Raw genomic sequence first — 27,107 nt, 5'->3', positions numbered from 1 at the left:
AATTTAGACAGTAACCAGTTTGTCAAAGGTGATGAAATCACATTTTAGGAGATCACTTGCAAGGATATATAAAACAGTGTATCTGTTTTGTATCTGTTTACTTTTGGCTTTAAGCTATTCAGGAAATATTAAATGATTTTTCATATTTGGGGGTGAAAGGATGAATTGATGTTTGTGAAGTGAAATAAGTAAGCAAAAATTTCAGTAGGGAGGAGTGAATCACCAGCCACTCTTAATAAACATTTGCTACATATAAAATCTCTGCAAAAGATTTTAAATTATGCCTACCCCTGAGGCTTTACAATGCAAATTCAAGGTTGACGGTCAAGGCCTGCTTTTTAAGGGACTCTAATGCTTCAGAATGAAGGGTGAGGTTCCTATCATTGTGGGGAGCATAGCACTAATGGGGTTAATAAAAATCCCCCCCTTTCCCTACCCCCAAACACATGCACGTGCACATGTGCGTGGGCACACACATACACACAGAGGTCGGTTTTCATTTCTCATGTAGCCCAAGGGTAAGTAAAATAAAAAGAGGTCAGCCAAAAAAACTGACTGTTCAATTAGACTTGCAAAAAGTGCTACCAAAAAAAAAAAAAAAGTTATACTTTGCTCCTGTTGTACAGAATTTTACAGCATACGGTCCCCTTAATGCTGATCCTAACTTTGGTGCCACATTGGAGACACATACAGTAAAGTAACCCAGTTAAAAAAGCCATGAGGTATGTATAATCAATATTTTGTTTGCACAAGGCTGTTAATAGCTCAGGTTTTTTCAGACAGATCGAATGACATGCTTGCCTCGTCAGAAAATCGGATCGTTATCATTTGCATTGTTATGAAATTACCAAATGTCTGTTAACCTTGTGAGCAGACAGGACCCCAAAAGTGATGTGAATAGTAGTCGTTCCCCACTGTATTCAAAGAAATGTTGATAATCATGCAATAGTAATTAATAATTCCATGTTTGCTTTGTGTAATAGAACTCGGTAACAGTAATGATAATCATCACTAACACAGGCTTACTGTATGCTAGGCACTTTTTTAAGTGCTTTAAATAGAGTTGTTTAATCCTTATAATAACTCTATGAGGTGGGTTCTTAGCTTTGCCTTATAAATGAGGAAACTGAGGCACAGAGAAGTTAAATAACTTGCCCAGGCCATGCAGAGACCATGTTTGAACCCAGGCAGACTGGCCCCAGAGGCCATGCTCTGGACCACTTTACCATACAAGTAGGAACACTGAGGGCTCTGGACTTGGGCCAGTGTGGGTTCACGTCAATGAGACGATTTCTCCATCAGGAAAATGTGGGTAAAAACACCTACTTGGCCGGGACTTTGGAAAGCAAAAAGAGAACACATGGAAACCCCTAGCACAAGGCAGGTCTACTCCGTGGCTGCTATCATTATTATTCCTATCGTTTCCAAAGCACTGAGTTTGAAATTTTACAAGAAACAGTCTCTTAAATGTATGATCTGCTCAGAATCTCTTAAAAATGGAAACTCAGCCTGGCCTCTACTGCTGCAGGGTCAGGTTCTCAATGGCTGTCCCCGGAGTTTGCTTCAGAGCCTCCTGAAATACTATTTCCAACTCGTTCTGCTCATGGAGGTCTCATTCAGTTCCCGATGCGCAGCTCCATACGGGAGAGAAGAGAGTCTTTGCAGCCGGTGGGCCCTGGGTTCATCTTCCACCTCTGGTTATTAGCTTTTTGCTCTTACCAATTACTCATGTTTCTGAGCCTGTTTTCCATCATAAAATGAAGATACTGGTGCTTGTCTGATGAGTTACCACGAGGAGGATCCATGTAAAGTGCCTGGCGCGTTGGATGTGTGAGGCATGCGTTATTGCATGTCATCCAGAACATGGGTTGTATTTCCCCTAGAGATGGCTTGTGATTTTGTCAGTCATCTCTGGTTGGACGAGGTCTCCTCTGACCGATTTCCTGTTATCACTGGGGCAGTGCAAGGTTGTGGGGAGAAGGCATGGTTGCAGTGCCCCACGTGTTTGCTGTATCGAAACTCTAAGGGCACCAATGGCGGGCTGGGGCCATGATGTGTCTTGCTTTTCTTCTGAAGAAAGCTTTTTCGAAGAATGATTATGGAGTGGCCGACCCGGGGCGGGCGTCTTTATTACCTCTTCCTGCTTCACCACCATACGAACAGGCATGATATATACTTCCTGGATTGATTTTAATAAGGCTCCAGTTTTTAAAAATATTGTTAATGTATGCCAACTTTTCTACAACCTCCACTGGAGTGAAGACTGTCCCAAAGGAGGACAGATGTTTATTTCTTGATAGCAAGTTTTCAGAATTGGTTTTGGAACTGCTGTTCTAGGGCTGTGCTCAGAGCCTACAGCTACATAACTGGGAATTCCTTCAATGGAAACAAATCCAAACTTCCGAGAAACGTAGTGTTAATTTTTGAAAACTGCCAAAATTCTGCTGAAGAGGAGGAGAGAAAGCAATGAATTTTCCTACATGATAACACTTTTCAAAAGGTAGATCTGAAATCCAGCTGCTTCTCAGACCATGCCTGCTGCTACTTAGCCTGTCTAAGCAGTTTTCGTCTCTTAATTTCTATAATGGCCTTCTGGCTGGCCTGGCCGTTCCCCACCCCCCACGACTCCCACCCCTGGCCCCCTTAGAGCTTGTGTTTAGCACAGCAGTTATGAGTGATTCCTGTTAGGATGTTGGTCAGATCTAAATCCTCTGTTCAAAGTCCTGCAATGGCTTCTCACCTCACTTGGCCTAGGAGCCAAAGTCCTTTCTGTGTCTGGACCTGTCCCAGCCTGACTTCCCTCACTCAGGCGCCTCCCCCATACTGGCCTCCTTGCTGTGCCTCAAACACCTGAGCTCACTCCCTCCTAAAGCCTATGGCCGCTGTGCCCTTCTCCCACACGCTTCTTCCTGCTCTCTTATTCACTTAGGTGCTTCCTTGGATGTCACCCACTTAGAGAGGCCTTCGTGGTCACCCGAGCATCTCAGGGCCCCTCTTCCCGATACTTCCTACTTCCGCCCTCCGCTGCACCCTGCTCCCTCCCTTCTCATTTAGCTGTGCTTGGTCTTCTGCTGTGTCTCTATCTCATTTCTGGTCTCATCTCCACCCTGAGGGACAAATTCCCCGAACACAGTGCCTGGTGCGTAGTGGGTGCTCAACAAACATTTTCCAATGAATTTAAGAAACATTTCAAACTAAGATTCAAGTACGAGGAAATGTTGTGAGATGAGTGTGTCATATCCCAAGGGGACTCTTTTGAGAAACATTTTATTTGGGTTTGGAAATTCTGCTACATTTGTTTGAAAGGTATCTAACTATTGATAAAGACAGAAGCACTTACCTGCTCATTTTTTGCTATATATTCAGAGCTAATGCTGGTTAAGTGGATAATAACCATGGAGGTAAAAGAAAATTACGTAAGAGATTAATTAGACTGATATTCTTAGGTAACCCATAAACTCTCCCTGTTTGCAGAAAAACCAGGCTCATTACTTTATTTTTTTGACTCATTGCTCTATAATCACACCCCCTAAATTAAAGTTCTCAGCTGAATATAAGAAGGGACTTAAATTATAATGTAGGCCAGATGTGTTATTGGTAGCCAGGAAGTAGGAAAGGGTGTTGGAAGTGTGGTTTTCAAGTATGTGTATGTTGGTATTAAGTCAGAGTGGAATTGGAAAGGGAGATCAGTCAAGAAAATCAGAAGATGTGGCCCCAGAGAGCTTGCAGTCTTCTTGGGGACACTCCTTCCCCTCACAGCAGGAAACAACTGGAATTATCAAACTCCATAGCACTAGGCTGTGTGGTCCAGCCACAAGGACTGACATGACTACATGTCTTGACATAGTTTCCTTTCAGATGCTTTCACTGAAGGTTGTCCTGCACGTATCTCTTTCCTTGCCTATACCGATGTGACTTGTGTGCAGTTGAATGTGTTTTCTCTGCTGTGTGATTTATATATGACGGTCTTATGAATGCTATTGAGCTGTGACATCTGAGAGACTTTCTGTTCTCACAAAGGACTCCTTCATTCCTCAGACCTGTGGAAATGAATTTACTTGTTTATGCATATGTGCAGTCAGTACAAAGGCCCATCTGTAGAGGAATTTAAAAACGTGAAGGAAACAATAGAGAATTATAAGGTGTTTTCATCACAGAGGAAAGCCTTTCCTGTGTGTGTGTGTGTGTGTGTGTGTGTGTGTGTGTAGCTTGAAGACGTATTTGGTGACCTTTCCATAAAGACCACTAATGATCTATATGTGCCACTCTTTATCATAATTACACGTGAGTATACGTAATACAGGAACTCTGCACTATAAGGAGAAAGACTTAAGGTAGTGACATAATAATGAAGATATCTGAGCTCCAGAGAGACTGTATTTTTATGTGTGTCTTTCTTTTGAAGCTGATACGTACTCCCTGGGAGTCTACTGCGCAGACTCTCTCGAAGCTCTTGTGAGGTATATACAGCCTTAGAGGGATGCAATTTCAAAGGAGCCATGGCAACTACAAGACAGGGCGGTGGCAACAGCAAGATAAGTACCAGGTCTGCTCAGCCACTCCTAAAGGATAATCAGCAGTCAGTTTCTCAAGCACCCCCAGAGCGACCCAGCATTGTTATGGGGGGCTACGGGGCAGCAGGAACAGAGAGCTACATTTGTGTCTGCGGAAGAAAGGCCATTGCACCCACTTCTGATTCTTTTGTAAGGCCCTGCTTTCTCTTCCCTTGCAGATGCTCTTTCTTGCCTTTTCTCCCTTATATTTATTCCACAAAGAGATGTATTAAATAGAAGGGTAAAAATGCAGTATAAAATTGCTTACAGTGATGATGATTTTTTTCTGTCCTTGAGATGTACACACACACACACACGTACATACATAATCTTTGTGATGTGTGTACATAAAATTCCAAGAAGTAGTTTATTTTTTTAATGTTTTTATCTTATTTTTGAGAGAGAGAGAGAAAGAGAGAGTGACAGCGGGAGAGGGGCCGAGAGAGACAGGGAGACAGAGGATCTGAAGAGGGCTTTGCCTTGACAGCAACGAGCCCCATGTGGGGCTTGAACTCACAGGTGAAGTCGGATGCTCACCTGGCACCCCCAAATTCCAAGAAGTCGTTTCTATCACTCTCAAAGACTGATTGTCCAAGGGCTTATTTGTCACTTGATTGTGTGCCTCTTTCTAATGAGTCGATCGGAATTTACCAAGAAGGGACTGTGCAAATTCAGTGGAAAAGACTCCGCGGAATACGAGCCAGAATGTCCTTTGCTCTGAAGGACTTCATAGAGCATTTAGCACATACGCAACCCAGGATAACCTGTGAACACCTACTGTTTGAATTATGTCCCCTCGACAAAGATATGTTGAAGTCCTAACCCCCCAGGACCCCAGAATGTGACCTCATTTGGAAATAGAGTCATTGTAGATGCAATCAGTTAAGTCAAAATGAGGTCCTACTGCAGTAGGGGGTAAACCCCTAATTCTGTGTGATCAGCGTCCTTATAAGAGATGACTGTATAAAGACAGACATGCAGGGACAATGCCATGTGAAGACAAAGGCGGAGGTTGAAGTTAGGTAGCTTCAAAGCAATGAATGCCAACGATTGCTGGCAAGACACCAGATGCTGGGAGAGGTAAGGAAGGCTTCCTGGAGGCTTCCCAGGAAGCATGGCCCAGTCAATATCTTGATTTCTGGCTTCTTGCTCCCAGAACCGTGGTAAAGTGAATTTCTGCTTGTTCAAGCCTCTCTGTTAAGGCAGCCCTGGCAGTCTAACATGCCTACCGAGCAAACTCTCCCTAAGTTCAAGCTTATAGTGCTTAGGATGGATGAAGGAGTCCTGCAGAGAAAGGAAAACACATTTATTTATTCTCTTTTGTAATGAGCCAGCACATCTCTGTGGCCTGGACTGCGTTCTCACAGTGCCCAGGATTCTTGCCAGCCTTTCAGATGTTAGTAGTTAAACTTTTTACCTCGTTGATAGCTATCTCCTTGCTCCAGGAAGTGCCCGGCTTCGGTGACCTCATTCTGCCCCATGAACACATTGCTTTAAATTGTTGTCGAGAGGTCTGCGTTCCCTTACTAGCATGTGGACTGTTAAGAACAGGGACCATCTTATTGTCCTGGACAGAAGGGCGATGCCTTGCTCACAGCAAGTGCTTAATATCTGTTGAACTAAACTGGAGAGAGTGAGCTCTAAAATAAATGGGAACAAATGAATAAATGAGGACTCGGGCACATATAAGATGTCCCAGCAATTTTTCAACAAATGGATGAATAACTAAACAAATTAACTGATTGTATTAAATATTTTACAACATGTAGGTTGGTTTGGCTTTTGGCTTTTGTTATGTGGGCGAAAGGTTCCTCCACAGTCAATGTAAGTGGTATGTTGGAGAATCTGTTGTTCCTCCTGTGGATAAGCCAAGAAACACTTTCATCAGTGTGCTGAGTGTCTCTTTGCATGAGAGTAAATGCTGGTATTAGCAAGATTTCGACCCAGAGAGTCGAATCTCCAAAATTAAATCAGTGAACATGTATTCTTTTTTCTTTTAATTTTTTAAATGTTTATTTATTTTTGAGAGAGAGACAGAGAGAAAGAAACATGAGTGGGGGAGGGGCAGAGAGAGAGGGAAACACAGAATCTGAAGCAGACTCCAAGCTCTGAGCTGTCAGCAGAGAGCCCGACATGAGGCTCGAACTCACGAACCGTGAAATCACGACCTGAGCTGAAGTTGGATTCTTAACCAACTGAACCACCCAGGCACCCCAGTGAATGTTATTCTTGAAGCCTCCAGTGTCAACCAGCTGGAATGCAAGGATTATGGAAATATAAATAAGGGCATGCTTCCCTCTCTCTTTTAGTAGCTTACTATCCTGTTGAAAAAAAATGGATACTTACACTCATGCAGCATTACCCTCGAGGCCACTGTTTTCAAAAGGCTGACTATTCAGCACCCCCAGTAATTGCTGGGGGCCCAGGATAAGAAAACTGACTTCAGAGTGAAAGTAACCATTTCATTGAAAAGCTAGGCTGAAGAATAGGAAGGTTTTCATTATTGTTTTGTTTGTTTTTGTTTTTAAGTAAAAATGGGAGGAGTGGGGAAGGTGTCCTGAGGGATACCGGTCTAAATGCAGAGTTGAGATGTGGAATATATATTTTAGGGATACTCTTTAGATTTGGTTTCTAGGGATGAGAGGTGAGTCTGGGATGACGGATTGGTGACAAGTTGTGTCTGAAATACTGACCTATGGAATCTGAAGCTTATTCATTAGATAGTAGAAGCCTCTGGAAGAGTTTGACCAGATAAGGAACATAATTATCATGATAATTCCCATTTACTGAATACCAGCAATGTGATAGGTGCTTTCTCTGCTTGTGTGTTATTTAATTCTCTTAACAAACATAGAAGGTGGTGTCTTATTAACCCATTTCATAAATAAGAAAATCACAGATCCAGTAAGTGATAGTTTATGTTTGCCTGACTTCAAAGCCTATGAAACTTTTCACTGCATTAATGATTTCCAAAGGCACTTGGCAAACCCCGTGGGTTCTTCAAAGAAACTTAAGGGACCACAGGACTGGTTATTAGTTGGCAAAGATGGGCAAGACTCCTGGCCTAAATTGGGCCTCACAACTTACACGAGTGAAAGTTCTCCTTTTTTGCTGCCACGTGCAACATAACCACAGGATGTTGATCAAAGAAACAGGGCCCACCAGGAAAGAAGTACCCAAGGACCCAGCAACAGGGTATGGTTTTGGCTCTAGGTAACTTAACATTGTTCTCATCACCTTGATGAAGCACGCAGTTGCTGATGCTATGTGGCCACAAAGAATAGCATATACGTTGAGTAACAAACAAAATTCAGAGAGATCTCAAAAGGCCAGAGTCCAGTAAGTTCCAAATTAAGAGAGATAATGTGTAATTTGCACTTAACCAACTGCAAGAATGAACTGCATAAGCATAGACTTGGGCAGTGGTTCTCAGAGTGGACCAGCAGCCTGGGCATCACCTAGGAATATGTTAGAAGGGCAAATTGCTATTAGATCAGAACCTGGGGGGTGGGGTTCCACAATCTGTGTTTTAATAAGCCCTCCAGGTGTTTCCAATGCAGGCTGAAGTTAGGGAACCATGGGCCTAGATAAACCAACTTTCCTTTCCCTCTTGGCCTTCCTTCATTTCTTTCTCTTTATTCCATGTCATTCCAGAAAGGATTTGGGGTAGAAAATCTGACCTAACAGTTTGTGTCAGGACAAAATTTTTATTTTATACAACGTTTACCCTGACTCAATGGTGTGGTGTGGTTGGTGACAAAAGTAAATAGTTTGCTTCAAAAATAGCGACCAGAACAAGGAGGGCAAGAGCCCCTCTCTTCCACACGGGGCACATTCTGTAATATTCTCCACATTCTGCTAGATTGCACCTGAGTGTGTTGAGGAAATTATTATAGAGGAGTATTGAAAAGGGGCTTGACAAAGATGGTGAGGGACCTCAAACCTTGTCCTGAAGGAGCAGTGGAGAGAAGCCACCTCTTATGGCTGGTGCCTGACATGGAAAAAGCATTTTACATCTGTTCCGGAGAGCAAAATCCAACATGGGGGAGCCCTTTCCGCTGGAATTCAGAGGGCAAGATGTCAGTCCAGACTTATCCTACAGGGCGTTGGTAACCCAAGTAAGTACTTCAGCCTCTTTCCATTAGCTGAAGACTGTAGATAATAAAGACTGTAGATAATCACGTCCACCTCACAGCGTTCTTTGGAAGACTAAAAAACATGAAAACGTGCAAATGTTTGAATAAATGCAAGTGATTGTATGAACGTGGAGCAGTGGTACTGTCATTAAGGAAGGCTAGTTGATGGAGATTTTATTTTTTATTTTATTTTTTTAACATTTATTTCTCTTCGAGACAGAGAGAGCATGAACAGGGGAGGGTCAGAGAAAGAGGGAGACACAGAATCTGAAACAGGCTCCAGGCTCTGAGCTGTCAGCACAGAGCCCGACGTGGGGCTCGAACTCACGGACCTTGAGATCATGACCTGAGCCAAAGTCGGAGGCTTAACCGACTGAGCCACCCAGGCGCCCCGAGGAGATTTTATTTAAAAAAAAAAAAAATGTTTTAATGTTTATTTATTTTCGAGAGAGAGAGAGGGAGGGGCAAAGAGAGGGCGACAGAGGATCCAAAGAGGGCTCTGCGCTGACAGCAGACAGCCCGACGTGGGACTCGAACTCACTAACGGGATTATCATCTGAGCCGAAGTCGGACACTCAACCAACTGAGCCCCCTAGGCGCTCCGATATTGAAAATCCCAGATAAGGAAAATTACAGCATACAAATTACTCAGAAGCGAGATGGCCTTTCTCAAGAAGTAGTGAGGCTACTTTCATGAGTAGTCTTCAGACAGAGACCAAAATGTTAGAGAATGCATCATATGGGTTGGAACACATGGCCCCCAAGTGCCTTTCTAACACGGACGCTTCATGCCAGTAAAGTTAGAGAATGTGAGGTCAGGCAGATCTGAGAGAATGTGGCCAATGGAGTAAACGCTTAATTCAGCATCTGCTAATCACTTTGTGCAAGTAACCGCAAACATTTAAATACACTTAAATGTTAAGTACAATAAAAACATTAAATGCCTTTAAAAACAACAACTGGTTAACCAGGATCCGGTTTTTCTCTACAGCCCTATTGTTACATTTCTCTCTCCATTAGAAGTGTGGTTGAATTGGCCCCCTGGTTTTCCTGTGGGTCCGTTGATGTTTGCATATGCAAAGTAAAATAAAATACCTAATGCTTTCTATACCTCTTTGCAGCCTCTCCTAGGAGCGGAATGGGTATCGCCCTTGGTGTCTAAGCCAAATCCTGAGTTGATTTACAACATTATACCTTTAAGACTAAGCTTTCCTCTGGCTGTAATTTGCATCTAGTCCCTTCTTTCTTTCTTTCTTTCTTTCTTTCTTTCTTTCTTTCTTTCTTTCTTTTCCCCCCAAAAGATTGGGTAACATCAGTGACTTTTGCCTCCATCCACTCTTGATTGGCTGCTTTCCAGTGGCAAAGAGATGAATGGATCCTTTTGTGTAGGGAGTCTTGTAATTCACTGCCTTGCCAAAGGCAGTATGTGGGTATTTTGCACGTATTATAGATAATGTGTGTATATCAATAATGTAATGAAGGTAACATTCATACCGCTGTGGGTGGTAGCTAAGTGAGAGACAGCTAAATCTCATTGTCAGTGTATTAGAAGCTGTCTTTTCTAATTCGGTCAGACAGTTGTTGGTCTGTTACTTGAAAAAAGTCAAAGGGGCGGGCGGATTATAGAAACAGGAGTGAGTGAGTGTGGGGGATGAGTATTTTAACTTAAACCATATATATGTGTTTTTTATAAAAGGCCAAGGGCTTTTCTTGGACTCTGACTCTGCCTATTGCCAACCCATGTTGTATTTTTTTCGTGAACAACATCCATTAGGCATCATCTACAATTTGGGGTTTTTTGTTTCTTTGAATAAGAAAGAAGTTTCAGGCCAATTTGCTGAGCGACGGGCGTGCAGGATCCTTCTAGGTTTTTATCAGATTTTTCCTATTGTTATTTCTTCAACAGCTGTCTCTCTGACATCTAAAATTAGAAGAAAAATTTGTTGTGGTAAAATATACATAAAATTTACCTTGTAACCATTTTTTAAGTACCCGATTCAGTGGCATTAAGTGCATTCACAATGTCATACAGCCGTTACTACTGACTATTTCCAGAAATTTTCCATTATCCCAAACAGAAACTCTGTACCCATTAAATGATAACTCCCTGTTTACCTACCCTCCATTTCTGGTAACTTCTCTTCCACTTTCTGTATCTATGAATTTGCCTATTCTAGCTGCCTTATGTAAATGAAATCATATAATATTTGTTCTTTTGTGTCTGGCTTATTTCACTTAGCATAATGGGGTTTTTTTTGTTTGTTTTTTGTTTTTTTATGTTTATTTTGAAAGAGAGAGAGCATGTGTGAGGGAGAGAGAGAATCCCAAGCAGGCTCCACGCTGCCAGCACAGAGCCAGTCATGGGGCTCGATCTCATGAACCGTGAGATCATGACATGAGCCAAAATCAAGAGTCGGATGCTTAACCAACTGAGCCTCCCAGGCTTCCTTAGCATAATGTTTTCAAGATTCATCCATGTTGTAATATGTGTCAGAATTTCATTCATTTTTATGGCTGAATAATATTCTGTTATGTGTATATACTACATTTTATTTAGATTGTTTGTATATCTATTGATGAACACTTTGGGTTGTTTTCATCTTTCAGCTATTATGAGTAACATTGCTATGAGCATTGGGGTACAAGTATCTGTTTGAGTCCCTGCTTTCAGTTCTTTGGGTATATACTAGGAGTGGAATCACTGAATCAAATGATAATTCTATGTTTACCTTTTTGAGGAACCACCAAACTGTTAAAAAAAAAAACTTTTTTTTTTTAACGTTTATTTATTTTTGAGACAGGGAGAGACAGAGCATGAACAGGGGAGGGTCAGAGAGAGGGAGACACAGAATCCGAAGCAGGCTCCAGGCTCTGAGCTGTCAGCACAGAGCCCGACACGGGGCTAGAACTCACGGACTGCGAGATCATGACCTGAGCCCAAGTCAGCCGCCCAACCGACTGAGCCACGCAGGCACCCCCCCAAAAAACTATTTTAAAGCAACTTGTATGTATGAAGACTTTCCAAAGCATTCAACTTGGTTTTCACAGAAGCAACAGCTCTCTTCACTTTTGGTCCTGTATTTCATCATTTCTAGGCCATTTAATTCACCTGTAAAATTATAATATCAAGTCCAGCTATCATAAACAAGTTTAGAAACATGTACAATTGATACTTGCTAAGCATACGACTCAACGGGTAAGATCAGAAGTGCTTGGAACATAGTAGAGAGTAGCTTTCCAGCAAATGAACCCCAACATAAGCTAATATATATTATAGAACAAATGGAGAATCCTGGTTAATCTGGCCAGCTAAGTGGAGGACAGCTAAGAAAGCTTCTACTGTTCAACTAAACTATCTTGGTCATGATACGATATCTATAAAGGAATTTAGAAGCGACTTTGGCTCTAGAAAAAACAACAGCTGCATTCCCATGACTGTTCACATTCAATACACTTGTTAGGAGATAGGAGAGAGACAGACAGCAAAAGCTAAAATAGAGTGGGGAGTTGACTGATCTAGTCATTTTTGTATGAACTCTTGAATTTAAGGAAGTACTAATCGATAATAGCAGTGGGTTGATTTTCTTCCCTTCCAGTTTAATTTTGTGTGGGTGATAAATGGAAGATAAACAGGGAATAGGGAGGCTGTGCCTATTCTTAGAAAGAAGATACCTTTCAAGTTAAGATTTGAGACTCCGAGATGTGATTAGAAGGTTTTCTAGCCAGTTTTGAAACAGCACCATGAAGCTGTAGGAGGAGTATTTTTACATAGCATCATTCATCCTAGTTAGTGACCCAACTGATTAAAGGTTTGGGAAATTGCCCCTCTAAATATGGGCTAAAGGAACAGGGTTTATTTAGCTTAGAGAGAGAGAGAGCAGGCATGCTGAGGGGGACTTAATAATAGTCTCCAAGAATATGAAGGATAGTCTATGAGTGATGGAGAGCAGCTGTTTCCTGTTTCCACTGAGGACTGGGTAAGAAAGAATGGAGTTACACTGCAACAAGTCGGTTTAAGACCTCCTTGGCCATAAAGTTTGAGACAGCAAACCCACAAGACCAAAGCCACCTCTCTGTTTCCGAAGTGGGCAGCTAACTAGCTGTCATTCTTGGGTGGTTTAAATGGGCTTGTTCTTGAGCTGGTGAGAAGACATAGAGAACCTCTCAGTCCTATGAGAATATGAAGTTGTCTGCTGTCAGAACCTCCTGGTGTTTTGTGGCCGAGGGACCACTTACTAGAAAATGAGATTTAAGAAAGAAAACAAGTATCAGAATCTTCTCGCTCCATTTTGGTCTGCTTTTAAAGCAAGATCATCTAAATTTACCTCTTCTTTCTAGGTGAAGAATTTCCATAGACTTGCCAGTCTGTGTTTTCCCTGCTGAGTTGGTCAATGTGGTGGTTAAAACAAATTCTGTGTCTTCAGTGGGACTCTCTATATATTTATATCAGAGCTAGATATCATAGACATTTGATATATTTTATATATGCAAAATATGTAATTAATACAACAGCAAAAGCAATGTGCTGATTAGGAGCAAAGCCAATAAAAGCATTATGAAATAATTCATCATTATAGGAGGTTGACGAGGGGAAGAAATTTAACATCAGAAAAATGAGTTCTGGATTTGCTACTGATTTTTTAAAATCTTTTTTTAATGTTTACTTTTGAGAGAAAGAGCGCGTGCGCGTGCACACGCGTGCAAGTGGGGGAGACACTGGGCCCCACGTTGACAGCAGAGAATCTGATGCGGATCTAGATCCCACACACCAAGAGATCATGCATGACCTGAGCCGAAGTTAGACACCCCACTGACCGAGCCACCCAAGGGCCCCTGGATTTCCTACTAATCTTTAAGCAGTGAGGCAGATGGAAATGCTGAAAACTTCTCAACCATTGTTATATCATTGTTATCCTAGGTTAGATTAATCATACCATTAATTATGAATTGGATGTGTAGTGTCTTATTTGCCCAACTGGGAGTGTTTTCAAAACATGGTTTGATTTACAGAGAAGTGGACTGCTTTTAAGCTGTACCTTTAAAGTTATAGGTTTATGACTGCATTAACTGTGTGTACATTCCACACATTATGTTTCCGTCTTGTACCAACATTTATTATAATCTTATTAAAAAATCTCTGCTTCTATCACTGAATGTTTTTTGTTACCTGGAAAGGGGTAAGCATGAATCATGATTCAAAACTGACCCCCATAACTCTTTGGCCTTCAAAATCCAGCAGTGAAACAGGAAAATTAGGGGATTGTTTTGAATCTTCTCTCAATACGTGTTCACCATGAGGCACTGCATGAGTTACTTAACCTCCCCAGGTCTCTGTTTCCTCAATCTACTTTACAGGAATGTTTTGAGGATTAAATGAAATGAAATCATGTGTGCCAAGCCCAGAACCCAGTGTGCACAGCCCTCAAGCCATGTTTACTTGCTTCCTTTAATTCACAAAGAACATCTCTTGCCTGTGGTAGAATCACGATTGCCTCTAGATTGTCTTCAGTTAGTGGGGATTTGTTGAACCTCAGGGGCAAGACTGTAGAGTAGGTTTTGTCTCAAATTCACTGAAGGCCCCCCAAAATTCAATTGTGTGAATGTCTCTCCTTTTCTAAATGTACTTAATCCAGAAAAAAGTCGACCATAACGCCAAATATCTTAGGAAGCGTTTGTTGCAAAAGTACCTGAAACAAATCATGTATACACAGGGAAGAAAAGTTCATTTTGAAATCAGCAAGAAGTGTATGCATTTTTGTTTTGCAAGGTTTAAAGGAGAGTAAATAAGTCTTCTGGGTATTCAGAGAGTCATGTAATATACAGTGATTAAATTGAGTGCAGTGCTTTGAAATGGCATCAAATCAAAGATGTGATCATGGCCATGGGGAAGCTTATGAACTTGATGGAGAGACTAAACCTACATGTATGAAATGAGCACAGAGTAGTTAGACTTAATATCAGGAGGGGCAGGTATCACATAATAGGGCTTGAGACCCCAGGCACTAAGGAAAGGCAAGATACAGGTTTGGGTAGGGATTTAATAAAGTTCTAGGAGACCTGGGATCTTGGTTTGACTGGTTCATAAAACACTATCATTTAAAGACAGACAGAATTTTTAAAAACCACATAAAATATTCACTTCCTATAGAAACCCTATAGTTGCTCTTTATGTATTTGAAATAAATGAATCCTTCTGAAGTCTCAGTGTTCAGGCTGATTTGCTTTCAGGCTCTTAATACACACTGCCAGACTGCTCCTGCCCAAATTCATTCTTGGTCTGTGGGATATGGAATATCTTTATAAATCATAACAAGTCATATTGAGAGTAAAAATCCCAGCTAGAGATTTACCTCAAAAGCTGAGGCATGCCACATATATTAATGTTGGTGGATTTAGAAACCAGGGTGAGACCTTTTTGTCTTTATTAGAAGGAGATTTCTAATTCAGAGCCTTCCAGAGTGTGGGCATAGATCCTCTGAACTGGCCCGCTCCTCCTGTCCCTCCCCACCTTCCAACTCCCCAAATTTAAAAAAAAAGTGGAGAAGCAGAACAACAAAGCCATTAACTTATTGGAATAGAATTTATGGCTGAAATCTTGCAAAGCTTATATCAGCAAAGTAAAAATAATTACTGTCACTTTCTTTTAGACACTTGGCTTTAAGGTTCCTGTCACCTTTATCCTAACACACAGATGACTTAGTAGCTCTATTTTTCATGGCAAATGGCCTGGTGTTATGTTTTTATGCTCATGGCCATGCTATTAAATGACAATACATGGGGATGATACCAGAGTGGAGCTACGTTTAGATAATGAATTGGAATAGCGTTAATGGCTTTGGGTTAGGCATGCTGTCCATATGCCAGCTGAGCTTTTTCCTTTCTCTCTCCTTTCCTTCCCCAGATTCTCAAATCCAAAGACTTAACGTCTCCAACCCAGCGCTACATTGACAGCAAAGTCGTGAAGACAAGGGCAGAAGGCGAATGGCTTTCCTTCGATGTAACTGACGCCGTTCACGAATGGCTCCACCATAAAGGTTTACAACCACCCTCTGTGTTCATCCCTAGCTGTTCGGTGACCTTAAGTTATTGTAAGTTGATTGCAGATTTAAGGGTATTGTCACACATCCAAATGACCTCCTTGACTTCATGTTTTCCAGACAGAAACCTGGGATTTAAAATAAGCTTACACTGTCCCTGCTGCACCTTTGTGCCATCTAATAATTACATCATTCCCAATAAAAGTGAAGAGCTAGAAGCAAGATTTGCAGGTAACTGAAACTTGGTCATTTGAGGTGGGGGAGGGAAGGGCCTATATTGATAGTCTCATGGGGGACGAAATCAGTTTGCAGGTGAAATTGGGATTGTTTGGTGAGACCTGGGGAGTTTTAGTTGTGTGGGTAAAAAAATGGTTGGATAAAGATATATAAAGGCAGAAAGGATTGGGACAAAGGAATTGGTTCCCTGTTTATGTTGCTCAGTGCCCGGTGATGACCGGGCAGTAGTAACTGGCTTGATTCATCAACTTCCCAAACTATTAGTCTGTTAACCCATTTGGTCTTCATTTAAGCGAACCAACTTTCCACCCGTGCTGGTATTAGAGACGACGATAGCGGACATTCAAGGAAATCCATTGATAATGCCCCAGACCCAATGTCGGGAGCTCACAACTGTATTTCACAGAAGGGAATCTCTTCACACCACAGCCTCTTTAACTAACCTTATACGGATCAGAACACTCCACCTTTCCTAGCAAACGGCTTCCTTATCAGACTTTTATAATCATTTAAAAAACACATAACTATAAGTCTTTAGTTTTCCCCTATTTTGCTTCCCTCTTAGTGATTAGCCAAAGTTCAAGGAGAGTGAAGAGATACCAAGGGTTTGAGGCAACTTCTCTTATTAGATAACCAGCTTGGAGATGAGCGTTAAGAAGGAAGTGTGCTGCGGGCTAGTGCTGTATGGACTCCATACCACCGCATCTGGGAGCTGAGTTCCCTTCCCAACCACCACCACCTGAGACCTTCATCCTCATGCAGAAGGCTACAGTGGCCCTTACTCATGGAAAAACACTCCCAGAAGTCTAGAGATTTATTTCAGTCTCTAACCTAGCCATGATTCTCTAGAGTGTGGAGATTAAATGCTTAAACTGGCAGTCTCTTGAGCATGCTTTGGGGAGCTCGAGTTTCTAAATCTCAGATGGAATCAGGAAAGTGTTGAGGATGCCATAAAATAAATGAAAAAGCCCTTTCTTCGCCGCTTCCCAAAATAGCATTAGGTAAGGGTGACTTCTGTTTCACTTGAACCTAATTCACTGCAATTTAGTGTAAGTCTCGGGTTATGTTCATTAGAGAAATCTTCTGAGTTTAGTAGTCTTAGGAAGAGAGTGGACTGGTGGGTGACAAGGCATGTTCTTTTCAGTCGCTGAGGGACTGAACGTGGCCTCAACTGAGGGTTGACTAAAATAAACGACCTAGGTTGCCCTTGGACTATGGTCAAAGGCCTCTTCTGTAGTGATCCTCATAACCAACAAGCCCTGACTTGGACACCGAGCTGCCTCCTGACAAGAGCAGCTGCAGTTAGAAGTGTTCCTTGTCACCTCCAATTGTCTTCTTATGTCCTATTTACGTGGGGAATGATTGTAGCCAGGTGATGATGCTGTTGTGGTCATCACTGCCATTTGTGATAGAATACAAAGCAAAAAAAAAAGGCTGGTTATATTTGATGAAGGTAAAGCTAAATGTTTGTTACCCAAATGCATTTTTTCAAGGTATTGATGGCACCTCCACATATACCAGTGGTGATCAGAAAACTATAAAGTCCACTAGGAAAAAAAACAGTGGAAAGACCCCACACCTCCTGCTAATGTTGTTGCCCTCCTACAGACTTGAGTCACAACAGTCCAACCGGCGGAAGAAGCGTGCTTTGGATGCAGCCTATTGTTTTAGGTAAAGGAAATAAAAATAAGACGAAGTAATTATGTCTGTTGACTCTTGTACTGCCTTTGCCCTTTCTTACCAATTGACCTAAAAACTGCACTTATTGCTTGAGGCCAGGTACATACAGTACAGTATAGCCATCATATCTCCCAAGGTCATTCTTCCCAGAGGCTTGAAACAGTTTCTCTGTGTTGTAGTCATTGGCTTCTTGCAATGAACCAAGGGTGAAGTCAGAAAATTAGCTCCTGAAGTTGTTTCCCAGATCTCTCGGAAGCACCTGGGGGCTGAAGAAGAAATTGAGCCCCTTGCTCCCCAAAGCAAATATAAGTTTACTTGAGGGGTATGGTGATGGGTCCTTAATTGGAAAGACTCACTATCTGTATTGGAAAGCCCTCCCGTCCCCCACCCCCAACAGTAGAGTGCCCATGGTCATACCTTTTGTCATAGTAACAGATATGAGAGAAATAGAAGTAGAATGCTATTTATTGTGTCGTTAGCTACAGAATATGAGGGACTAAAGGCAACTCAAATCTATTTCCCATTCTTATAAGAGTTCATGGTGGAGAGAGTGCTAGTGTTCTCCTGTGGTTTCCTATCAAGCCTCATAAGAGGAAGTTTCTCTTTTTATTTTGAGAGCTGGGGCAGGGGGGTGGGCAGTGAGGGGTTCTCACTGACGAGAACTGCTCCAAGAGTTCTTGAGTAAAATGGCTTTTTTTTGCTCGCCACAGTCGATGGTTGCACTAAGCAAGGCTCCACGTTTTTTGATCTCTGTTTCGTTCCTGGATCAAGAGACATGAGACAAAATGAAGGATTCATTCTCAAAGGAAAATGTCTTAGGTGGTTCTTTGAAAATAGCTGTCGTACTGGATTCATTTTATATTTGAAAGGACAATCGAGGCTGGTTGGCAAAACTGATCTCTTCCAGCCACCTCTCTGCGTCTACATAGTCATTCTGGGGAAAGGTTTGACGTTGAAGGGTACGGGCAAAAGACTCAGGGTATAGAATTCACAAGGGAAAGTAGTCCAGCAAATCATCGTAACACTCCATCGTGGAAGTCGTTCGAGATTACTATAAAACCATTCAAACCTGACCCATGAAATGTGCTCATTGGATGCCATTTGAATGAGTGAATGAGTCATTTTTCTGACTTGGAATGAGGGGTGGGGGAAATCAGCTTTAAAATCTCCACCGCTCTTTCTTCTAACAGAAATGTGCAGGATAATTGCTGCCTACGTCCACTTTATATTGATTTCAAGAGGGATCTTGGGTGGAAATGGATTCATGAACCTAAAGGGTACAATGCCAACTTCTGTGCTGGAGCTTGCCCGTATTTATGGAGTTCAGACACTCAGCACAGTAGGGTAAGTATTTGGCCTGTGTCTCTTCTATTCTTGGGTTGCTAATGTGTACCTGCTGAGAGTATGTCCAGTGAATTCTAATTAGCCTGGTGCCCACTCATCAACACACTTGAATGGGTGCTGGAGAGATCCTTTTGAGTGATGGGGAAGAATGCCGGCTGCAGGTGAAATCAGAAGTAACAATGACCAGTTTGAAGAGTAGGTTTTGCCTCCCCGATGAGATTATAGGCAACCCGAAGACAGTGTTGTTTAATTGCTTTCTTTTTATCTTATATTCTCAACAGCTGTAAGTGATTGGTAGCTATAAAAAATCAATATGTCACTTAGTGTCACATATACAGCTAGGATGTGAAGGGAGCCAGGTCCCCATCTAAAAGAGGACCTGTTATCACCTACATCAGGGACTGTCATAGTAAAGAAAACTTTGAGGACCTCAGCTGATGGCATGGCATCGTGACTCACAAGCATATGGCAATTAAAAAGTCATTTATATAGCCAAATTATGGAAAGAGCCCAAATGTCCATCAACTGATGAATGAATAAAGAAAATGTGGGGTGTGTGTGTGTGTGTGTGTGTACACACACACAATGGATGGAATAAAACTTGGCAATGAAAAAGAATGAAATCTTGCCATTTGCAGCAACAACGTGGATGGAACTGGAGGGTATTGTGCTAAGTGAAATAAGTCAGTCAGAGAAAGACAGATAGCGTATGTTTTCACTCATATGTGGAACTTGAGAAACTTAACAGAAGACCAGAAGAAGGGAAGGGACAAAAATAGTTACAGAGAGGGAGGCAAACCATAAGAGGCTCTTAAATACGGAGAACAAACTGAGGGTTGATGGGGGCAGCAAGGGCGAAGGGAAAATGGGCGATGGGCATTGAGGAGGACACTTGTTGGGATGCACACTGGGTATTGTATATAAGCGATGAATCATGGGAATCTATTCCTGAAGCCAAGAGCACACTGTATACACTATATGTTAGCTAACTTGACAATAAATTATATTAAAAAAAATAAACATTAAAAAGTCATTTAACTTCTCTAAGCCTCAATTTCTTATCAGTAACAAGGAATGTTTATGTTAAAAGTGATCTTTAAAATAACAATGCCAAACTCAAGAATAGATGTAAAGAGCAAGACGATGAAATAAGTGAAAATGATTTGAAAATTAGGATCTCCAAGTCTTTATAACCCAAAGTGAACAAGAATCTAAATATTCTGTCAAGTTACTTCAGTGAGGGTAGAAGGCTAATTCAGAGAGCAAGTCCTAGATTGGATGTCATGGGTTAGTAGCCCAGATCAGCAAAGACTTTTTCTATGTAGTGATGCCTGTCCAAGCCAAGTGTTTTTTCCTGGTACCTCATAATGTAGGGTTTTAGAGATGGAAAGTTATCTTGTCCAAACATCTCATTTTTCTAAAGAAATCCGGGTCCAGATTGTGTAGATTACTTGCCCCGGATCAAACAGTTGGTGACAAACCAAAACTTGGAAGGCATTTGGAAGGCAGGCTTCCTGGCTTTATAACCAGGCCTCCGTTTGCTCTGTCTTACTGAGTTTAATTCCTGAAATGTGGCTACACATTGGGGTTATGCCTCTGTAAATCTCCTTATTAAAGAGGCATTAGAAAAATTGCCTTCACTGCAGGGTAGGAAAATGAATCTGCTGCCAGAAGGATCACATAATGCATTCAGCTGAATTCAAGAGTTTTGGGGTTATCAATTATTTTAGAACATCTGCATTATAAAATTTCTCTTTAATGCATATGAAAAATCATGTGCTAGCAGAACATGAAGTCTATTTATTTATAAATGCCTACATATGCTCGACTTTAAATTGACAAATAGGACTCTCCTTCCTTCAGCTGTTTTCCCAACTCCCCTGTAGATTTTGGCACTCCAGGCTGACCATGTGCTTGGCCATGTGAGGAAAGCTTGCTCATGTCTGTCCCTTTGTCTGAGCTCTCTGGCCAGCCTGCTTCAACTGGGCTGTGGCCACAGTAGCTGTAATGTGGGCAAGGCCCAATTGCCAAGTAGAAACATAATTCCCCTCCCTGATACACAGAGGGAGTGTGTGAAGGCTGAGACCATGCTTGTTTTTCAAGGAGAGAGGAAGAATAACTGTCATGGTCACAAATATGTGGTTTGGACAGTTACCCAGGGAGCCAGAGGTAGTTTAATAAAGTAGTCAGTGTTGCTGCACTGAACAGACCTTCTGTCTTAGGCTGAAAAAATGGCCGTGAATGTCGAGGAAAAGGTCACTTGCTGTTTGCCTAACACATTAATGGAATCCTTGGAAATGTCTCTTTATCATCACTGGGGAACCTACATACTTCCACTGGTAAAAGTCGCATACATAGAACCGACTCTAGAACTTTCTCTTCATTCCGTTTTAGGGCTGGCTATCCGCCCTCCAACTTAGGCACTACCATTTGCCACGTGAAATCTAAATGGAGGGTTGATTATCATTGTTGTTTGAAGCAAAACGTAAGAAAGTGAATGCGTAAAAATACAGATTTCTTTTAATATCATTCTTAATTAACTCTTAACTGCTGAACTCTCGATCGTATTTATGAAGCAATGATAAGTGAAAAGACTTGCATCTTTTTCTCTTTTAAATGAAAATGTAGGTGATACTAAATTGGCCTGAGAGGACACAGCACAGAGAGGTTTCACACTGCAGACAGGTGTCTTTTTCTGTGGCTAAGGGTAGACGAAAGCTTGGGTGGTAGTTTTAATGAAACGTGTGATTCTTCCACTTCTCCGTATATTCACTTCTTCACCGAGTGCAGGAGTCTCCTTTCATCCAGAGAAGACTTACTAGGGCCATCAGGTCAAAACAAAGTCCAGAGAATCTCTGACCACAAGGGAACTCTAATCTAGGTGGGAATTGGAAATATACACTAGGTTACAAAGAAGTGTAGACACAAGAACAGATACTGAGAGGATCAGCTTTTTCGATGGCCAGGCAAGTATGTGCAGCAAAGTAGAGATCGAAGTGAAGGATTATTGGGGAAACTGTAAAATCTGTTGAATGAATGATTTTGTGCGATCTGAGCTTCTACAAAATCATCTGTTTACGATGTATGAGAAAAGGATTCTGTAGGAAAATGATGAATTCAGTGATTGCTAGGAACACATATCAAGTTGACCATAATTGGGGGTTAAGAGAAGGAAATTGACCAAAAATAATTTAAATTGTCTACTGAGTACTGTGACTGATAAGGTAACAGTATGGAATGGTTCTTTTTAAAGTAATTGCCACCCCATTTTTTTTTTTTTTTGGTTTTTTCCTATGTTTTCTTCCTTCTCCTGTGTCCTTTCAGGTTCTCAGTTTATATAACACCATAAATCCAGAAGCATCTGCTTCTCCTTGCTGTGTGTCCCAGGATTTAGAACCGCTAACCATTCTCTACTATATCGGCAAAACACCCAAGATTGAACAGCTTTCAAATATGATTGTAAAGTCTTGCAAATGCAGCTAAGATTCTTGGAGAAGTAGCAGGACGGTAATCACATGGTGGTGATGATGAGGAGGACGACAAGAACAATGACAATGTTTGTAACAAGAAAACGTAAGAGAGCCTTGCTTCAACAGTGTTAAAAACATTTTGAAAAAAGCGGTACTAGTTCAAACACGTTGGAAGTTTGTGGTTGTGTTTGTTAAAAATGGCATCTGAAACAAAACAAAACAAAAAATTGAAGGCTTTATTCTACATTTCATCTACTCTGTAAGTGAGAGAGACAAGAAGCAAAACCTTTTTTTTTTTAAGACAAAAATAAACACTGGAAGAATTTGTTAGTGTTAATTATGTGAAAGGAACAACCAAACAAACAGGAAAATCCCATTAAGTGGAATTGCTGTACATACTTTTCCTATCCCATGCCTCACTTGATTTTTCTGTATTGCTATGCAATAGGGACCCTTCCCGTTCTTACCTTTAGAGTTAACAGTGAGTTATTTATTGTGTGTTACTATATAACGAACATTTCATTGCCCTTGGAAAATAAAACAGGTGTATAAAGTGGAGACCAAATACTTTGCCAGAAACTCATGGATGGCTTAAGGAACTTGAACTCAAACGAGCCAGAAAAAAAGAGGTCATATTCACGGGATGAAAACCCAAGCGAGTTATTATATGACCAAGCCAGCCTGCATTAAGATAAAGACCCTGAAAGCACATGCTATGTACCAACTGCCTAAGGAAGCTTCTTGTATGGTTCAAAACTGAAAAGCCTGTTAATAAAGGAACTTTCAGTCAGAATAAGTCTGGAAGATTTTTTTTTTCTTTTTAATTGTAAATGGTTCTTTGTCAGTTTAGTTAAACCAGTGAAATGTTGAAATGTTTTTGATACGTACTGGTCAAACTTCAGACCTGAAAGTATTGCCGTATAGCTATGCTATTGGTTTTTTCCTTCGTTTCAGATATATGTAACCGTACCTATATTATTATAATAGATGGGTATAGAAGCCAGTATAATTGGAAACACATCTGCAGATCTCCTTTGCAAACTATTAAATCAAAACGTTAACTACTTTACATGCAATGTGTAAATTTTTACCATATTTTTAATGTTCTGTAATAATGTCAACTATGATTTAGATTGGACTTAAATTGGGGCTCTATTTTTAATGATCGCTCAGAACTGTGTGTTTCCTTTAGCTGGCCAGTACTTTCGAGTAAAGCCCCTATAGTTTGACTTGCACTACAAATCTGTGTTTTATAGTGTTTCCTCCACTGTGCTTTGTGCATTGTCCATTATTATGACATAAGCTACCTGAGTCCACTTGTCCTGTAGATTTTCTTTTATAAAAAGGACAGATTCAAGTTCAGTAGTCTTCCTCCATCTTCTAAGCATCCTTACTAATCAGTTCAGATGTTAACAGTCTTCTATTTTAGGAAAATTGGGGAATATTATAGATGTATACATAATTGAGCTGAAATATTTTAGTTTTAGCAGAGGCCTAAGGATCTGACTGTAACTCGGAATCTTTGTGGCTGAGTTAAGAAAGGTTTCTGCAACTTGGCTTAAACAGTATGCTCACCGAATTCTATTGTTAGTAGAGATCAGACAGTTCATAGGAAACATCTTTTCCTTTAATCAGGTTTTTAGTGTTCTGGGGGGGAAATGGAAAGATTTACATATTTCTTGATTTATTTTTTAAGGGAGAAAAAAAAAAAAAAACGCCCTGGTCAGCCTAAGTCACTCAGTTTATTTCACGGAAGTTAAGGTTTTCATGTGTGTTCTTTGAGGGTTGTAAAGGTACAAGCCAAATCCTCCCATGATCAAAAAGTGATTTTTTTCTCTGAATGAGACTTCTCTAGATCTGAGGCGAGAATTTACCTTGCTTTAATAAATGAATGATTTGCCACATCGTTGCAGGGAAGGTACCCTTCCGCCAGGGTTTGTAGGAGATGACAGTTTGCCAATTGTCCCTTATTCAACTGTAAGATGAAAGTTAATAGGTAAAACCAATGGAATATTTGCAGCGTCACCTAAAGGGCAGGATGGTGAGGTGCGAATCCAAGTGAAATTGTCTGATAACCTGTACTTCTAGATGTTTGACTTTTCCTGGCCGTTAATTAAATGACAAATTGGATTCGCAAATTTGAAAACTGGAAAAGCGAGAGGGGGGACGCCCTACCGGTGAACAATCTTTGTGTTGGGGGTAACCCAATCCCAGAAATGAGTGTGTTGATTTTTTTTCCTTCCGTTTTCGATGAATTCTATGTAAATCACTTTTATTTCTGCAGGTGTTTTCCTCTCAGATAGAATGACGTTTGTTTTGTATTATTTTGTCTTTCCTCATGAATGCACTGATAATATTTTAAATGCTCTATTTTAAGATCTCTTGAATCTTTTTTTTTTAAGTTTGGGGGTTCTGTAAGGTCTTTACTTCCCATAAGTAAATATTGCCACGGGCAGGGAGGGATGCGGGAGGGAAAGGGAAGATGTTAGTATACGGGTGGGGTGGGGCTGCAGTTTTTATATGTTAAGCAGCAGTACAGTTTTCTGGTTGGCATGGTTTAAAAAGAAATGGACTATAAGATTAGCTGTTTTGTATTTTGATGACTGATTATGCTGTATTTTAACATGATGTATGTCTGTTTTGTGGTGCTCTAGTGGTAAATAAATTATTTCAATTCTATGTTGATGTGTTTTTCCTATCATGGTGTTATCATTGAGACTAGAGAACACCTCTCCTGCAATGAGAATCATCTCAAGCTGGGAAAGTCATACATCTTTAAGACTGTGCTCTTATTCTCAAGGATATTCACTTCAGAAATGTCATGGTTTATAGCCCATGAGCCAGGGCATATGTACCAAGGACTAAAGAAAGCCCTGTGCAGTCTTTTTATTCTCTTGTTTATTGCTATTTGGTCATTGTTTGAGATTTAGTTTCCATCCAGCTTGACTGTCTACCAGAAAAAATGCAGAGAGATGTTTGAGCCATGCCTCGGCTTTCTGGTTCCATGTTCTGCCAACCCCAGGGCCAAAAGAACCGGTCTAGACAGTATCCCCTGTAGCCCCATAACTTGGATAGTTGCGGAGCCAGCCAGATATAACAAGAGCCACGTTGCTCTTTGGGATGGGTGTTGGGAGCAACTACTCTTCTGTTTCACCCAGACCACTGCACCAAAAAACCCTGGTTCCTGCAAAGTGCTTTGGCTGTTGCCTATAAGACCAGACTTTGCAAGTGAGTTGCCAGTCTCTTAATAAATGGAACAAATAGAAAAGCAGTTGGGGCTCAATCTGGTTGTCTTGCTTTATCTCATGAAAGAACCAGTTTGTGCCCATTGTCTAAACCTCACATGGAAACAAACCATCAATGCAAGTGTTTAGGTAGAATAGAGAATAGTCCCTTTTCTGTGATCCTCTGTGTTTCATCTTTCATACTCAACTCCTTGATAAAGGAAGTGTTTCACTTGAGCACAATTATTTCACACTTCTCTGCAGAGTGGCCAGTGCCAGGCCTATCCCCCCCAGCCCACATCACCTTCATGTGATGAATAAGAAAAAGAGGGTGTCGAGGTAAAGAAGAGAATCACCTAATGGCCATATCAACTTCGCCAAGCTTGTCAACCACTCTGAGCCTTGTTTCTTTAATCTTAAAATGAGGATGAGACTGCCTGCTTTACAGGTTTTGCACAGTTTGTTTTGCTTCCTTGTTGTTAAGTGAATCTACGCATGAAAAGAATTTCCTTTGGTGTTTGGCCTGTAGTTGCTGATCAGTAAATGGTAGTCTTGATATTTCTCAAGTTGTTCTGTCTTTGGCTTCTTAGCAATTCCACTGTAATGAGCTTTTTATATTCAGACTGTAACCTGGGCCTATATTTCCCCACCTTGAGAGTGAATGTGTAAGCCCTCTAGACTCTAATCTCATAAATGGATCAAACCATCAGTTATTTCTGAGAATATTCTGTGATTCTATTTGTTAAACTTTTGGTTACATGTCTGACCAGAAATTGTTAAAAATAGCGGGGGAAATGTTCGTGTAAGTCTTTGCTTATGTCTACCAACTAAAATTCAAAGTGAAAGAGACAAAATGGCTAGTTGAATGACCCATTTCCTAAGATGATGATGCTATAATTGCAGTTTGCTGAGCACCTACCAGGTACTGTTCTCTGTTAACCTGTTTAACCTCACATATTACCTTATGGTGTAGGTTTTTTTTAAATATATATAACTCCATTTTACAGGGAAGTGAGCAGATGCAGAATGGTTAAATCATGTGTCCAGGATCCCCCAGTTTGTAAGGGAAGGGTCTAGAATTTCAATACACTAGCTACTAGGCATATGTGGATTTTGAGCAGTTGAAATATGTCTAATCTGAACTGAGATATAACAAAGTGTAAATGCACACATCATATTTCAAAGACACTACAAAAAAAGAATGTAAAATGTTTCATTAATTTTTGATACTGATTACATGTCTAAATAATACTATTTTGGCTATATGGGATTAAATAAAGTATATTATTAAAATTAATTTCACCTGTTTCTTTCTACTTTTTTAATACAATTACCATAAAACTTAAAATTACATACGTGGCTGACATTTGTACCCCGTGTTCTATTTCTCTAGCATTCCTTTTTGTTCTTAGGATTTCCATCTCTC

General features: G+C 40.9%; 1 protein-coding gene across 3 annotated transcripts in view; it reads left to right on the top strand.

Annotated features, from left to right (window-relative positions):
- TGFB2 (transforming growth factor beta 2) overlaps window positions 1-26,660 on the top strand; it is an 85,324-nt gene extending 58,664 nt beyond the window's left edge. For 2 of the 3 annotated variants that reach the window (XM_015077376.3, XM_015077377.3), the window contains 5 exons: window positions 15,591-15,723; window positions 15,847-15,957; window positions 17,457-17,634; window positions 18,834-18,987; window positions 22,312-26,660. In XM_015077376.3, the coding sequence (XP_014932862.2) occupies window positions 15,591-15,723; window positions 15,847-15,957; window positions 17,457-17,634; window positions 18,834-18,987; window positions 22,312-22,470 (735 nt within the window). In that variant the 3' untranslated portion in view covers window positions 22,471-26,660. The remainder of the gene's footprint in view (window positions 1-15,590; window positions 15,724-15,846; window positions 15,958-17,456; window positions 17,635-18,833; window positions 18,988-22,311) is intronic. The other variant, XM_027074984.2, reaches the window with a different exon arrangement.
- The last annotated feature ends 447 nt before the right edge of the window (window positions 26,661-27,107 follow it).

This window comes from Acinonyx jubatus, chromosome E4 (genome assembly GCF_027475565.1).
Source record: "Acinonyx jubatus isolate Ajub_Pintada_27869175 chromosome E4, VMU_Ajub_asm_v1.0, whole genome shotgun sequence".
Classification (NCBI taxonomy): Eukaryota; Metazoa; Chordata; class Mammalia; order Carnivora; family Felidae; genus Acinonyx; species Acinonyx jubatus.
The sequence above is the reverse complement of the archived record's forward strand: the minus strand, read 5'-3'. Positions and strand labels throughout refer to the sequence as shown.